The 15,496-nt window shown below is 53.7% G+C and overlaps 4 protein-coding genes across 4 annotated transcripts; all 4 read left to right on the top strand.

Annotated features, from left to right (window-relative positions):
- Positions 1 to 2,816: 2,816 nt before the first annotated feature.
- Positions 2,817 to 4,817, top strand: CkaCkLH20_12002 (camp-mediated signaling protein sok1; the record flags this gene model as incomplete). Its single annotated transcript, XM_038894716.1, has 1 exon — positions 2,817 to 4,817. One exon carries the CDS (start codon positions 2,817 to 2,819, stop codon positions 4,815 to 4,817), a length of 2,001 nt encoding a protein of 666 aa, XP_038739973.1.
- A 3,413-nt stretch (positions 4,818 to 8,230) lies between these two features.
- On the top strand, positions 8,231 to 8,842 carry CkaCkLH20_12001 (transcription initiation factor IID; the record flags this gene model as incomplete). Its single annotated transcript, XM_038894715.1, has 2 exons — positions 8,231 to 8,291; positions 8,364 to 8,842. The coding sequence occupies 2 exons, from the start codon at positions 8,231 to 8,233 to the stop codon at positions 8,840 to 8,842; spliced, it is 540 nt and encodes a 179-aa protein (XP_038739972.1).
- A 1,728-nt stretch (positions 8,843 to 10,570) lies between these two features.
- CkaCkLH20_12000 (duf6 domain-containing protein) lies at positions 10,571 to 12,007 on the top strand (the record flags this gene model as incomplete). Its single annotated transcript, XM_038894714.1, has 1 exon — positions 10,571 to 12,007. The coding sequence occupies one exon, from the start codon at positions 10,571 to 10,573 to the stop codon at positions 12,005 to 12,007; it is 1,437 nt and encodes a 478-aa protein (XP_038739971.1).
- Positions 12,008 to 13,721: 1,714 nt separating this feature from the next.
- On the top strand, positions 13,722 to 15,362 carry CkaCkLH20_11999 (AAA family ATPase; the record flags this gene model as incomplete). Its single annotated transcript, XM_038894713.1, has 4 exons — positions 13,722 to 13,865; positions 13,926 to 14,693; positions 14,759 to 15,090; positions 15,230 to 15,362. The coding sequence occupies 4 exons, from the start codon at positions 13,722 to 13,724 to the stop codon at positions 15,360 to 15,362; spliced, it is 1,377 nt and encodes a 458-aa protein (XP_038739970.1).
- Between the last annotated feature and the right edge of the window lie 134 nt (positions 15,363 to 15,496).

The following is a 15,496-nucleotide window of genomic DNA, read 5'->3' as shown; positions in this document are numbered from 1 at the left end:
AGCAGTGGCCGCGGTGGTTGTCTTGGACATTGCTTGTCATTGCCATGGGGAAAGCTCTCAAAGGGACCTGCTCTCGCAAGATGACGCGCTAAAAGCTCCCAAGCAAGCCGTGAGGGACGGACGTGGGTGTGGTCCTTGGGACTGGTACTGGGACCGGAGGCTGGAGGCGTTGGTGAGGCGTGCCGTACCTGACAGAGAAGGGAAAGGCGCCAACACCATGAACTTGAACTGGAAGGGATGTTGGCTCGAGGTGAGGGAAGAAGACGAGGGAGGCATGGCATGTATGGGATAAGATGGGATTCGTATGGAGAGGTAGTGGAGAGGTCCTGAGTTGTATGAGGCAAGGGCAAATGATTTGGCAAGGGGTACAAGAGCGTGACTTGTTCCCTCCACATATCTGTCGAATGTCCATGCCACAACACCACCATCTCAACATCGCCATCGCCATCGCCATCGCCTCATCGCCCTCATCCTGGTAATAAGCAGGCGCTTGTTGTTCGTCGACGGGTGTGCCTGACCTGGACCCGGGTTCGTTCAGAGGGTAGGCGGTAGAGCTGCGCGCCGTCAGCTACATTAGCAGGCCAGACCAGTCCGAAGAGAGGGGAGGGGACCAAGGAGATTGATTGCCAACCTACCTAAGGTACCTTACGGTAATGGGTGGTGTGCGCTAGAATGTGAAGCTCCGAGTGTGTAGTGTGGGTGAAGGACGGAGCCCACTCTGGCACTCACTGCTATGAAGAGGGTGCATTGCAAGCAATTTCACCCAACCCATCCAAGCGCATACGGAGTGGGAGGTGGTGGATCAGGTAGCCCCCCAGCCAAGAACAGAGAGAGAATGGAAGGGAAAGGGGACGAAAAGACAAGGTCAAGGCACCTTACCTTAGGTAATGTACATCTTTGCTTAGGTAAGGTGAGGTACATGCCGAGGCCCTCTGAAACCCCCTATTTGCATGTACCGCCCCGAAAGAATCTGCCCTACTCCCCTAGCGTGCTATATAGTAACTCCATACCTTAGCTCCCAGGGCGAACATATGGGGCCCGGGCTCCCGTCCTGACTTTTCTTTGCCGGGCTCGCTCGTTTTTTTTATTACTAGGTACCTTTACCTTAGTGTCCAACACCTCACCAAGGTAAAGAAAGTGGGAAGCCGGGCAGTCAGTCCAAAAGATGAGATAGGTACCAGTGACAAGCATCTTCTTTGCTTCTGCCCTTTTCTCGGTGATGACCTACATGCCTACCTCATACATGCATGTCCATGTACCTACATCGTCTGTCCCGGGTCATGTACAAGCCTACATGCCTTTCTTGCACTGGAGGCGCTATGTACATGCCATTGCACACTCCCACATCTAACACAACACACACACACACACACACATACACACACACACACCTCCAACTCCCACTCCCACTCTCACTCCCACTTGCAGCACCAACTTCCAGCAGTACGTACCTTTCCACCATAATGCCTAGTGCCCGAGTATGCAAGTCAGTACCTTACCTAGGTAGGTACCGCACCCGTCGTATGTACTGGCCTGAAGTAGGTAGGTACTGTACCTCGCCCTCCCATACATGCTAATATTATTGTTTGGCTTTAACATGCTCCAGTCCTTCCTCTCTCTCTCTCTCTCTCTCCTTTTTTTTTTCCATCCCTTCCCCGGCCGCATGCTGCACTGACCTGACCTGACCTTGTCTGGGGCCTGACCTGACCTGACCGTACCTACCTACCTACTTACCGACCGTATTTCTCTTGCCTCTCCCGTCCCCTTACTAGACTGTGAAATCTCCCACTCTTCCTTTCCTTCCTTCTCTCCGTTTGCAATTTCCTTCCCAATTTGTAATTAACTCGTTGGCTGGCTTGCTTCTTGCACTCTTTTACTCGAGTCCAACCTTCTCTCGCTGCCTCCTCGCAATCTCCCGAACATACATCTCCTCGACATCCAGAAAGGCTTCTTCTCCCCCCTTTCCCTCCGGCCTCGACAACTTCCTCGCTTTCCCTCCAATAGACTTTCACCTTTTGCCCAGCTCACCAACCGGCAACGGATACAACCACAGTCGGCCAACCATATCAACCACCGATCTTTCACCCTACGATACACACATACGTTCCTGTACTACGCCCAACCGCACCCCCGGGCTCGAAAACCGTTTCTCTCATCTCAACCGCTCAGGAGCATTTCGCAGCCAACGACGGACTCCTGCTTGTGACTTGGGTCGACGCTTGTTTGCTTCTCAGCCGTGTGCGCCTCTTCAGCACCCACCCTTAACTATCGGACTTGTCGTGGTCCAGCCGCTCCTTCTTGCAGCGCCTGCTTAAAGCAAACATCCCTCGAGACTTTGGCGCTCGCCTCGAATCACGAATCTCTCCAATCGCCGTTGCATTCCCCGCCACGCTCACTACCATTCCTGTAAGTTGCCTTGAGCCTACTTGGCCTACCCGCCGCCCGCGGCTGCAAACTGCCAGCATATACTTGCTGTATTACACAAAGCTACGGCAACTAGCACCTGCATTTGCCCGTGTGTCGCTCACGAGACCTCCTTCGTCTCACAAATCCACCCATGCTTGTTTGCGACCACCCACCTAGATATACTCCTGCTAACTTGCTCCCTCGCGGTACACTAGCCACGCCAGAACTTGTTCCTCCTCTCTTCCGGCCTTATAGCTTCCTGATTCCTTGTCTCAGTACCCAAACCTGAGTGTGTAACCTGCGACTTCTGGAATCGGTTTCTGACACAGTCCTTTCTGAAACCACTGGCCGGCTCGACTCGCGAGAGCTAGCACGCCACAATTCACTCTACTATACGATAATTCGACACGATGGCAGGCGAACAGGGAGCCGGTGGCGGCATAGAGAGTAACCGTCGCCAACTTTCGACTTCCACCAGAGCCAGCGGCGACAACGAGCCCATTCAAGAAACCGAACCGCAAACCGGCAAGCAGACTCAACAAGAAGAAGCCAAGACTCAGTTTCAACAGCCCTCGCAAGACTCGCCCAGGGGCTTTAACCCGCCCTCGAGTACTTCCACCCCCTCCACAGCACCTCTCATGGCCAGAGCTTCATCCAACAGTTCTACGGTATCAACTCCAAGCGCCCCGACAGACAGTTACTTTGCTCCCGTGCCCGAGCCCAAGGCGCCCGCCCCGCGGCCTTCTCGCCCACTCGAGCCACCGGTCACCAAGGGCACGTTGAGCGAGCTGGACGTGTGCAAAATCATGCATAACCCCAAGCTGCGCCACGACATCAACTTCGACCCTGAACTGCACTTCCGACCTAATCTTGACGGAGACAAGGGCAAGAGGAAACAACACAAGGCCGACCTCTTCTGGAACACGCTACAGGAGCAATTGGTTGAATTCATGAGCCAACCCGAGGCATTCTACGCTTCCCATGGCCAGGGCGACGACTGGTGCCTGCCGTCACTTCTCAGAGCCGTCAAGGATATTATTCAGACTTTGGTACCGCAGAGGGACAGGGTTTATCTCGATGAAGGACTGAACGTCGATTTGTTGATGCAGCAATTTTACAGGGGCATCGCGGACTTGGAAAAGCTGGCGCAATGGCTGTCTCGCGTCCTCAAATCACATTGCGCTCCGATGCGCGACGAATGGGTTGATCAGATGTACAGCCAGTTGAGCAGTGGAAACAGGACGAACAACGTTGAGGAACTGGTCAAGGGCATGAAGAGCCTGCTCAGCGTGTTGGAGGCCATGAAGTTGGACGTCGCGAACCACCAGATCCGCTGTTTACGTCCCATTCTCATCGAGGGCACCATTCCGTTCGAGAGGAAGTTTTTCGAGAAGAAGATCCAAGGGAACAAGTTGGACGTTACGCAAGCGAACGCGTGGTACAGGGACGCCGAGGACCGATACTCGACATCCATCTCACCAATTGCTGCTCACTCGTTTGGCGAGATGTCTGTGTTTTTCGAGTCCATCTCGAGGCTAGTTTTGCCTTCGGTCTCGGAAAAGGCCTTGCCCAACACCTTCATTTTTGATGAAGAGCGCTTCATCAAGCTTCGGGCTGATATGCTAGACGCGATCAACTTGGAGGTGTGTATGCGAATGTACGACGATCTGGAGCGCGTGGGCCGGATTCCCCTTTTCGCCAACTCGATGTCCCGATTCGAAGACGAAACCGGCGGCCGTCCCCTGTCGATGACACCTGACTTCAACTTCAACACGCCTCCCTCCAGACCGTCCAGTCTGGCATTCAGCTCGGGGGGTTCCGCCACTTCGTCTCCTCGATCCTCTCTCGTCCTCCCGTCTCAACCGACATCCGACCCCACTGAGTCCATCGCCAAGGCCAAGGAACTGTACAACTCTCTTGTTGCCCTCCTTCACACCTCGCCCCCACCACGCAGGCACGAGTCTCGCTGGGAGGCCATCGCGCCTTCCTTGGCCCTTCAGATCTTCCGCTACACCAACGCCCCATCCGATATGCTGCCTGTTTTAGAGTCCAAGCTTGCCTCGCATGTTTGCGATGTTAACAGCCCGCTTTTCCAGGAGGTCGAGCAGCAATTCCACGGCAAGCTTCTCACGGAACTCCAATGTCGGGTCAGAGAGTACCGCGGCCTGACTGGTGTCGGCCTTTTCTCAGTTGCTACTGGCGGCCGTGTCCAAGGGTCAGGGAGGTCATGGAGTCCGGAGCGCGAAAGGGAGCTCTCAGACAACTCCCGCGAGGCTCGTGAAGATGGCGGCATCGAAGACATGGCGACGCGATTGGCACATCTCGGCATCCTTCACTGGAGAGTATTCGCCGGCTTGGCTTACACCTCTGAAGATCAGGCCGACAGCATCATGGAGATGAACCAGTTTTAAGAGTGTCACCTCCGGAGCACCACTGGGATTTGGAGCAAAATCGCATTTAATCAACAGCTGCTGGTCAAGGAGCCAGCAGTTACACCATCTACTTTGTCTGGTCGAACAACAATACCCCTTTTACAGTATTTAATCTTGCATTTAGCCGCTTTTTCTCGCAAGACTTCATTCATCTTTTGGCTATGGGTGTTTACGGAACCTTAGACGGTGTTGGGGAATCATAGCATCTCAAGCTCGCGCTATCGCGGCGGTTATTTGGACAGGCGTCTCCTGGCGGTGGTTATATGCAGATACATAGCGCCCTTTTTGCATTGCTTCGAGACAGGAAAATGAGAGTTTCTTGACATTTGACATCTTCTTTTTTACGTGAGTGACGTGCACACGCGCCCGGGGAGAGCTTGATTGTATTTATATATTGTAGCACCTTTAACCAAAAGAGCTACACATAAACTACTTAGAGCAACACATAAACTACTTGGATTGGTCGCGACCTGAAAAGCTTGGAGACATCACAAGGGGGTATAGCCGCAGCATGGCAAGTTGTGGACGAGGCGGCATAACGTTGTCGTAACCACACTAATCTGAGTCACACATAATCGACCCATGTACGTAACTGGGACCTCTTCCCTTCTCCCTCATCTAGTTTGTTCCAGACTGTTTATTTCTTCCAATTCATCGTCTCATGGAAGATGTCGATAGTGAGCTGGACATGTACGCCGACGGCTGGGTGTCAGTTGACTGCCCTCCTTCCACGTGTAGCCTTGCGCGGGCCCCTTTGCTCTCCGGCAGGCCCGTCAATGGTGTGTATCCACGACTGAAGGTCTCAGATGTATGACATGGAAGTCTCGCATTATGGAACTACGGTATTCTGGAGTTTGGCCATACTCGGGACCGGAAGCCCCCGTGTATTCGACAAACATGTCGTCCATGTTCCTAGAAGCCTGTCAAACGAGGCTCTAGAAGCAATCACTCATAGGCCCGCTGTACTCTCCGGCCGCTCACATGGGCGGGGGACAAAGCATATCGAGGTGTGTTCAGGTGCCCGCGTGGATGCTGGTGGTTCATCTTTTTGTCCTACTTTGACCGCTCTTTGAAGACTTGTAGCGCCTTGATGGCTGTCGGTTCTTGATGGGGTCTCGTCTTTCCACTTGAACACGAACGTTTTCAGGTCAAGAAGTCCGTTTTCTTCTTCATAATCAAGCCCACAACTTTTCTCCACCAGGACAGGCACCTGGGACTGAAAAGAGGAGAGTTGGGTGTTGAGAACGTTGTCGAAGGCATCTCGGTGTATCAACGCCGTAAAATAATAAATGGCCTCTGAATATATTGTCAGGTTCATTTGCAGGTTTAATCTCTCATAACGATATCACATACAAACAGTCTCAGTGACGACGGTTCGGTATGGTTGCCGCAAAAGTCATAGAAATGGCGGTTGCCTCGGGGACACATCAGAGTAACTTTTGTCGTGGTCTCTCGTTCGTACGATGTTCTTAATCTGGAGTCCTCAGCAGCCACAAGCCCCTACGATTACTCTCATGTACATAACACCTGGCCTGGCCATCACCGACGTGTCTGGCATCGTCTATTGCCGTCGATGCTATTGCCACTGATGCTACAAACGTGCTGTCAGGAAAATTCCGAAAACCAAGATTAATTTCCTTGAATCCACCACAGTTGGCAAGCCAACCCTGACGAGGACGTGTCAATTCAGAGGCGAACTCAGGAACATCGATAAATCAGGCAGCAGAGACACACTGAGCGCTTTTTCCCCATGAGAAACCTCGAAATGATGGTGCCGATGTGTATTGTGGTGTTTTGTGTCACAACGCGAATGGGGTCTCAAACGAGGTGATGCCCGGCAAAAGCAAAGAAGACAAGGAAATGGAAAAGTAAAGAAAGGGGCCCAAGCAATGGAATCAGGCAGGTGAACATGCCGGCGGCAACAGTTTCATGGTGACTGGCTCATAAACCATGCATTCAGAGTCAAACAGGACCAACAGTAGACTGTTGATATGTTTTGTTCTACATCCGTCTCAAGCGCCATGTTGGTTTCTTCTCCGTAATGGTGCAGCACTGGGATGCTGTCTAGCTACCGGCCCATCTCTTGACCTGGGCGAGTGGTGGTCGAGAACAAGAAGTACGCAAAACTCCTTGCCCCCTTTGATCGAGGGTATCTGGCGTGCCGGTGAAACGGACGATTTACCAGGCGAGCAAAGCCCTGGGTCGAAACAGTGAAGTCCCTGGTCGAGGGCTGAACAGATCCAGAATAGTGCTTTGAGACGCGTTGTTGACTCGTGCCTGTGAATCAATGCTGGTGGTAACATAACATAAACTCTTGAATTATCTTTGAGACTGCCGGACTTGAGGCAGAGCGTTCTTTATACTCCTGCGATCGTGACACGGGCAAAATCCGCCCAAAAGTATTGTTCTTCTTGACGGCCTGAGATTTCTCCCTTCTAACAAAGCCGTAGCCGTATTCATTTCCTTAACCCAACTCCGAAACCATGGAACAAGTCTTTCGTTTTCTCGCCTCCGACGAGGGGAATCGTGCGCCAGTGTAAACATGACATACTCAGTTGATGAGCATGGAGACCTGGTCATGGCTGGTTAGTAGGGTACTCGGGAAGGAAAGGAAAGGGGGCCACTTGCCGCCATGACGACGCAGCATAAGCTGATGTATGGACTTAACCGTTCGCCTACCCTAGCGAATTTCCAAAATATGCCCATTACACTACAGCGCGGTTAGCGATTGTGCGATTCGGCAGGTATATTCGCTCGGAGAATCATCCTTACCCGTCCTTGTTGCGGTCCATGAAGGCGGGCAAGAGTTGGTGGACGTATGCGCATGTGCAGACGAGGAGGAGGATGACGAGAAGGAGGGACTGAAAGTTGAAGAGGGCGGTCTGTAGATTCGTTAGCTTATGCCCGCCTCTGGGTTTGGGGTTTACCGCGACTGACCATGATTGCGACTGGTATCCCTCTGCGCAGGGAGCTTGCGACGTGGTTGACCTGGTGCAAATGGGCAAGCTAGCTGGAAGGTCGCGATGCGATGGCCCAGGGGTAAGGTACGATTCCGTCACAGTGGACAAGGTGGCCCGGAGAATTAAGGTGACGAGCCACACGTGGCTCAAGCTCTCTATTGGGCACGTTCTCCAATGATGGACGCCACCCCCACACATGGAAAGTGGAACCTGGAAACTGAGGTGGAAGCTGCCCCGTGCGTCGCGCAGACTGTCACCGTGATTTCTTCAGCTCGCCAGTTCGAACTTCCGACCGCACTACCGTTCGATTCGCGCGCAAATCACAGTCATCCGCTCCATCTATCCCTATATCGCCGACGCGTGCGACTCTACCTCAAGTCGAAACAAGTACACCAACATCAATCACGTACCGACTACTCACGACAGCCCATCATGGAGCCTCGCGCCCGCGCCGCCAAAAATGTTGGCAAGATGAACTTCAGCCACAACGAGCGTACGTGCCTTCCGCCTTAGATTTGGGCTCAAGAGCAGAGCAATAAAACTGAACTGATTTCTTCTCATGCAGTGGCCCAGCTCCTTTACGCCCACGGCGATGTGCGCAATCCGCTCCCCGAAACGATCCGCGTCCTCGACGAAATCGTCACCGAGTTCATCCAAGGCATGGCCTTCGAGGCCACCCGGGCAGCAAACTATGCGGGTCGTCAAAAAGTTAAATATGAAGACTTCGAGTTCGCCTTCCGCAAGAATGACGCCTTCCTCGGCAAGGTGCAAGAAGTCTTCGAGAAAAAGGGCGAGATTGATTCAGCCAAGAAGATCTTCACCAAGGACGACGAGGCTGTACTTATGAAAGACGCCGTGGATCAGGAGGGGAAGTCGAAGGACAAGGCCGTCAACGGACACACGGAGGCTAGTGGCCCTTCTGCCGATGCTTCCGCTGCGAAGCAGGAGGAAGAACTGGGCGAGGCGGATGATGATGCTGATGCAGAGAGCGAGGTTGCGGGACGGCCGGCGAAGAGGGTCCGGCTTGATGGAGACGCGAAGTGAGTCTGGCGTCTTGTTCCGGCAAGGCTGCGCGCACGAGGGGCGACGACATTTCTACACATTGAGACTATGCATAGCGATTGGCGTTTTGTTTTTTGGATGGACGAGCCCGGTATCCGGCTCAGGAAGAATATACCTTCGGTCGGATGGGACCAAAAGGGACGGAGAAAAATGCGGAAAACGTCTATCAATCCGACACTGATACTTGGTTATGGTAACGGCGCATGGGCTAGCTAGACGGCTGGAAAGGTACAGACTAATACCACTAATGCACACACTCGCAGTCTCTCACAGCAGACAGGGTCTCGGCGTCAGTAACCTAGGCCTCGGAGGCTGACCGAGATTCCTAGAGTTCATGGATCGTGTGACCAGGAAACGACATGATGCCGGTGAAACTTTTTCTCGAAAGGCTGGAGCGAGATCTGGCTCCCACTTTCGACCGGGATCACGATCTTCAACGAGGGATAAAGTGGCCGACCCCGCCGACCTTAATTCGACATGCCACAGCCGTCATTCAAGCGCCTCGTCCAACGCGAGGTGAGTTCGATGTCAGATGCTACAAAGATTTAAGGTTGAGCCGCTTACAAGCAACCCTGCCCTGCCATGCATTTGGTTCGCTGCAATCGCAAGGGCAAAGCGACGCGGGATTCTGCCCGAACCAAAAGACTACCCGAATCGGTGCCGGAACCGCCGCTGTCGGGACTTTGTAGAGGCGTTCGGGCGGGACCTCGCCGAGAAAGCGGACTGCACCCCCGGCACACGACAGCCGGCCACCAGGAAGCCCAGGCCCTTCATTTTGCCTTCCTTCTCGGGAAGCTGGGGTGGCATGCCGTGGATATCTGGCGATATCGGGGGGAGGCGAGACCAAACGACAGGTGATCATGCAGGGTGCCTCTGTCGCATCCCACCGTTTCTGTTTCTCGTCTCGGCGGGTGCCAGCGAAACAAAAGACTGCCCCGGGTCTTCCTGCTGCAGACTTAGTCTGTTTTAGGCGTCTTGGGCAGCCTCAAAGGGGCCGGTGGCCGGTAAGCCTGGAGGGGGACCTTGGTGTTGTTGGTTGGTCCATCACCCGCGTGGGCGAAAAAAAATCAGTTAGCATGTCTCCGAGTGGTTGATTGATGACCATTCGAAAATGTCCACTCCACCCTGCTACTGCCGCTCTTTTCCCTTACTCAACCCATCCACGCAGAATCCGCGCGTCTGCATTCGCTACCTCGCACACTGGCGACTATTGCCAACCATTCTCACCCGCACCACCATTGCCCTGCCCAGACCAGGTGGTCCACCACACTACCTGGTAGAAAGCTGAACAGCAGCAGGAGGAACAAGGGTGTGGCACGCCGCACGCGATCGGCCACACATATGTCGACCTGGTCTTCCGACCCTTTGCACTTTTGGGAGGAACGGTCCCGAGTGACTGACTGGATGAATGGAAGTGACAGACAGACCCCATCCATTATTACTCCAGCCTCCCCACTTCCGATGAACGATGGAGAACTCTCTCTTTGATTCTTCAACACTTGCACCACACCCCGCTTCTGACGGTGGATGAAATCTCTTTTCTATCTTTCTGTGTGAAGAAGTCATTCTGTTTTCAGAAACGGGCCGTACAGAATCGGCTATTCTTCGTCGATCTCTTCATTAGCGTCATCCCCAGAGCCTCCCCCACGTCACTGAGGACCTCTGTGTACTTTACTCAGCCTGCTCTAGGCATGACTTTATGTAGCTGTCATGTCCGGGCCGAAGCAACATAATGAGAACCACTCTACCCCCCAGAGCGTCGGGACGAAGAAAAGATTCGAAGACGACACGGAAATCGTTGATGAGACTGGCCACAGAATGTCGGTAGACAGCAAGATGTCATGGTCCAATGACCAAGGAAAGGGCCTCGACCTACCAGACCCGGACTCGTTTCGAACATTTTCAGCCAGCCCTTTTCAGAACGAGAGAGCATCACCATTCCTGGGAGCACCAACCCACCCGACGACATCAGAGCCATGGGAGAAGCGGGGAAGACTATGGCGATTCTGGATCACCAACAAAGGTGTCGTCCTCGTAGCGCTCTCGCAGTTGTTTGGCGCTCTCATGAACTTGACGGCACGACTTCTTGAGTTGGAAGGAGACGGAATGCATCCCCTTCAGGTCTTGTTCGCCCGGCAGTCAGTCACCATGGTCTGCTGCTGTGTCTACATGTACTGGATGAAGACACCAGACTTCCCGTTCGGGAAGAAGGAGGTCAGATGGCTTCTCATCGCAAGAGGAGTAAGCGGCTTCTTTGGCATCTTCGGCATGTGGTACTCGATGATGTATCTCCCCCTTGCTGAGGCAACCGTCATCACGTTCTTGGCTCCCAGTGTCGCCGGCTACGTCTGCTACCTCGCTCTCCGCGAGCCCTTCACTCGGGCCGAGCAGATAGGCACAGTCATAGCCTTCTTTGGAGTCGTCCTCATCGCACACCCTACCTCTCTCTTCACAGGCGACTCGACTTCGTCTGCCGCCGCCACCGCTCCAGAATACGACAACGCAACGAACGGTACAGTCTCCTCGAAGCTGCCCGGACTTAATCACCAAGCTACGACTGCGGAACGTCTCACGGCTATCGGCGTTGCGATAGTAGGCGTGTTTGGTGCTGCCGGTGCTTTCACGACGATTAGGTGGATCGGCAAGCGCGCGCACCCACTCATCTCCGTTAACTACTTCGCGACATGGTGCACAATCGTGTGCGCCGTCGTCCTCACAATAGCACCCATGTTCGAATTCGAGCAGCCGGCTTTACGATTTGCGTTGCCGGGAACAGGACGGCAGTGGCTGTTCATGGTTCTCCTCGGCGCGTTCGGTTTCATCATGCAGTTCCTCCTCACCGCGGGACTGGGGACGGACAGATCAAACAGGGCCAACGCCATGGTCTATACCCACATGCTCTTCGCCGCCGGGTTCGACAGATTCATATTTGGCAACGTCATGGGATGGGTGAGTCTGGCGGGCTGCGGCCTGATCATCGGCAGCGCCCTCTGGGTCGTTCTTACGAAGAGGCCGCCGCCGCCGAAGAGGGAGACTGTGGCGGACGTCGAAGTTGCCAATGTGAGAGACACCGAGGCTGTGCCCATGTTGGCGGATATAGACGGTGGAAGGGACGAGGACTTGGAGCTGCGGGGGCTTCGGTCATAATACCCTGCCATGTGCGATGGGTCTTTGGATGACAAAATTATGGGAATCGGGTACTGGGACTTGGGTATCTAGATATAGACGGCGCATCTTTCCGGCAGAGAGTCGCTTGACCTGGGATTGGAATACCTGGAGCACCTGTACGTCTAACGGGGTTGGATACCTTCGAAATTGAATGAACTCATGAGACTTTGCCGGGGTAACAGTGCTGCGAGGGTCATCTCATTATATATCCTCAATTGCCTAGCCATGGGATTCAGTTTCTCTTACTATTGGGAAAGTGTAGCGCTGTGATGGTGAAGTACTGGCATGTCTTCGGCGCTCTCACCCTCACGATTAAATCACTGGTAATGCACCCGATTATCAATGAGCTCGGTGTGTCCAACTCCAAGCCTACGAGTCGCATGTTATACCTCAGGGAAGACACGTGAACATTCATGAAGCTGGTCTGCTTGTGAATTATATGAATGACTTTATCGAACTCGCCATCGATCAAACCTTGTTCGAGTTTCACCTGTCTTGACCATAGCCTACGATTCTCCATGCCGCTCCTCTCAACTGCCATCTAATCGATACGTAATCGCTGTGAAACTTTTAGAGTCATCTTTTTGACAGGTCAAGACGTTCATACACGCCTTGGATTTCGGAATAGTTGTCTCTACAATGACGTCATAAGATTTGTATACAGCTAAACCATAGTCAACGCATCCAAATGTCATCCCTTAAATCTTGACAAGTTGTTGAGCTATAGTAACGGGTGGTCCCAACATCTCCATCGCCTGCTTAACGTCTTCACGCTTACGAAATCCAACGTCATCGACCATCATGTTAGATGATGAACATTTTAAGGCGACACAAAACGTGTTCCCGATCGCGTAATAGGGGTCCCGTCCGAGGTGCGACCCTTGGAATTCCAGGCGCGCGGCGTTTACAATGTCAGGCGGGTTAAAGGATGATACGGTGAGACAAAATTTCGACATTCCCGAACGCGGAAGGAGAATCCGCAAGGAAATTGAGTTGAGTCATGCTACCCACCTGCCTGTCCGTTTGACGACCGTAGTGGTTCGATCTTTCTTGGGTGAAAGAATGAGGGATAGCGAGTGACATGCCATTCCACGATGGTGCCCTCTGATGAACAAACCTACTGATGCATGGAAGGGGAGCCATGGGTTGAGAAAAGCTAGACGGGGTAGAAAATCGGAAGGCAGTTGGTGTTGTTATTCTCAACGGCTCGTCTGGCAATGAACCTAGCTCCATGAGAGAGTGGCGGTCTTTCCGGTGGTTCGGGGCCGGATCATTAAGTTCACACAAAATCAAGCAAGCATGGGACATAGGCGAGAAGAAATCCTCATGGAGGTTTTCAAAGTTAGTCGCTTGTGTGGAGATAAGTGTGAAGGTGAAAGCCAAACTCGATGGAGGTGCAAACGGGAAGCTATCCCCAGGTCACGTGTGGGGCGCCTGAGTTCCCAAGTTGCCGGTTGGCGCCTGCACGGTGCGTGCGCCGTGCAGTTTTGCAGGGATAGAGCGAGGCGCGTCGTCCAAAATCTTTTGGAAGCTTCAACCAAGCCCGTCGTCTAACACCAACCACCTATCATCCACCACAGCGAAATAATTGCGACAACGAAGTAATCGCCGAACATTTCGACATCTCATTTGCGAACGATACAATTCATACCCTAGGAATTGACCTCAGGCAACCGACGCCCCCGCCGCGACGATGGTCCAAATTAGCGAGGTCAAGGGAAACAGTCGCGAGAATCGCACTGCTGCCCACACCCACATCAAAGGCCTGGGACTGAAGCAAGATGGCACGGCGGAGAAGCAGGCCTCAGGTTTCGTCGGCCAGACGACAGCACGAGAGGTTGGTCGCATCCATCGCGATGGAGTCGAGCAAGTTTGCTGATGTTTCTGCGATTTCTAGGCATGTGGTGTTGTAGTCGACCTCATCCGCGCACACAAGATGGCCGGTCGCGGTGTTCTGCTCGCCGGTGGACCGGGCACGGGAAAGACGGCACTCGCGCTCGCCATCAGCCAAGAGCTCGGAACCAAGATCCCCTTCTGCCCGATTGTTGGCAGCGAAATCTACTCGACAGAAGTGAAGAAGACCGAGGTGTTGATGGAGAACTTCCGCCGCGCGATCGGCTTGAAGGTCCGGGAAACGAAGGAGGTGTACGAAGGCGAGGTCACAGAGCTCACACCTGAGGAGGCCGAGAACCCTCTGGGCGGATACGGCAAGACCATCAGCACACTCCTGATTGGCCTGAAGAGCGCAAAGGGCCAGAAGAAGCTGCGGTTGGACCCGAGCATATACGAGGCCATTCAGAAGGAGAGAGTATCGGTGGGAGATGTCATCTACATCGAGGCCAACACCGGCGCTTGCAAACGTGTAGGAAGATCAGACGCCTACGCAACCGAGTTCGACCTTGAGGCCGAGGAGTACGTGCCCATCCCGAAGGGTGAGGTGCACAAGAAGAAGGAGATCGTGCAGGATGTGACTCTGCACGACCTCGATGTTGCCAACGCCCGTCCTCAAGGCGGCCAGGACATTATGAGCATGATGGGCCAGCTGATGAAGCCCAAGATGACTGAGATCACGGACAAGCTGCGCGGAGAGATCAACAAGGTGGTGAGCAAGTACATCGACCAGGGCGTCGCAGAGCTCGTACCCGGTGTTCTCTTCATCGATGAGGTAAGCAAAGCTTCCATGCCCTGTCTGACGCGAACTGAGACCGGTGGATTAATCTTCAACAACAGGCTCACATGCTTGATGTCGAGTGTTTCACGTACCTGAACCGGGCCCTGGAATCGAACATCTCCCCGATTGTCGTGCTGGCATCGAACAGAGGAATGACCACGGTTCGCGGCACGGATGACATTGTCGCGGCGCACGGCATTCCTACCGACTTCTTGACCCGCCTGCTCATCGTTCCCACGACGCCGTACCAGCTGGACGAAATCAAGCGTATCGTCCGTATCAGGGCCACCACCGAGGGTGTGCCTATCACCGATGACGCCCTGGACAAGATCGCGGAACATGGCGTCCGCATCAGCTTGCGGTACTGCCTGCAACTGCTGACACCCGCCAGGTAAGTAAAAGAAGTGCCCGATCTTATTGCCTGTTATTGCCCACCGCTTTCCGTTACTCATCCCCGTGCGGATATTCCCCTCTCTTGGATCGTTGATCGACCGGCTAGTGTGAGACATGTGGGCTAACCCCAATGAAAGCATTCTGTCCAAGGCAAACGGCCGCAGCCAAATCGATGTCCAGGACGTGGCTGAGTGCGAGGAACTCTTCCTGGACTCACGGCGCAGCGCCAGCCTTCTGAGCAGTGAAAACGGACGAGGTTACATCTCGTGAGAAAGCTTGGGAGGGGTTATGGGTAGATGAGATGGGGGGGGGAGAGAGAGATAGAGAGAGATATGTCACGGTCCCCCATCTTATCTCGAGGAATTAGGATGGCGGCGGCGTTGTAAAAAGAACTTGTCACATTA

Source organism: Colletotrichum karsti (assembly GCF_011947395.1).
Source record: "Colletotrichum karsti strain CkLH20 chromosome Unknown Scaffold53, whole genome shotgun sequence".
Classification (NCBI taxonomy): domain Eukaryota; kingdom Fungi; phylum Ascomycota; class Sordariomycetes; order Glomerellales; family Glomerellaceae; genus Colletotrichum; species Colletotrichum karsti.
Note: the sequence above shows the minus strand (reverse complement) of the source record. Positions and strands in the feature narration are given on the sequence as shown.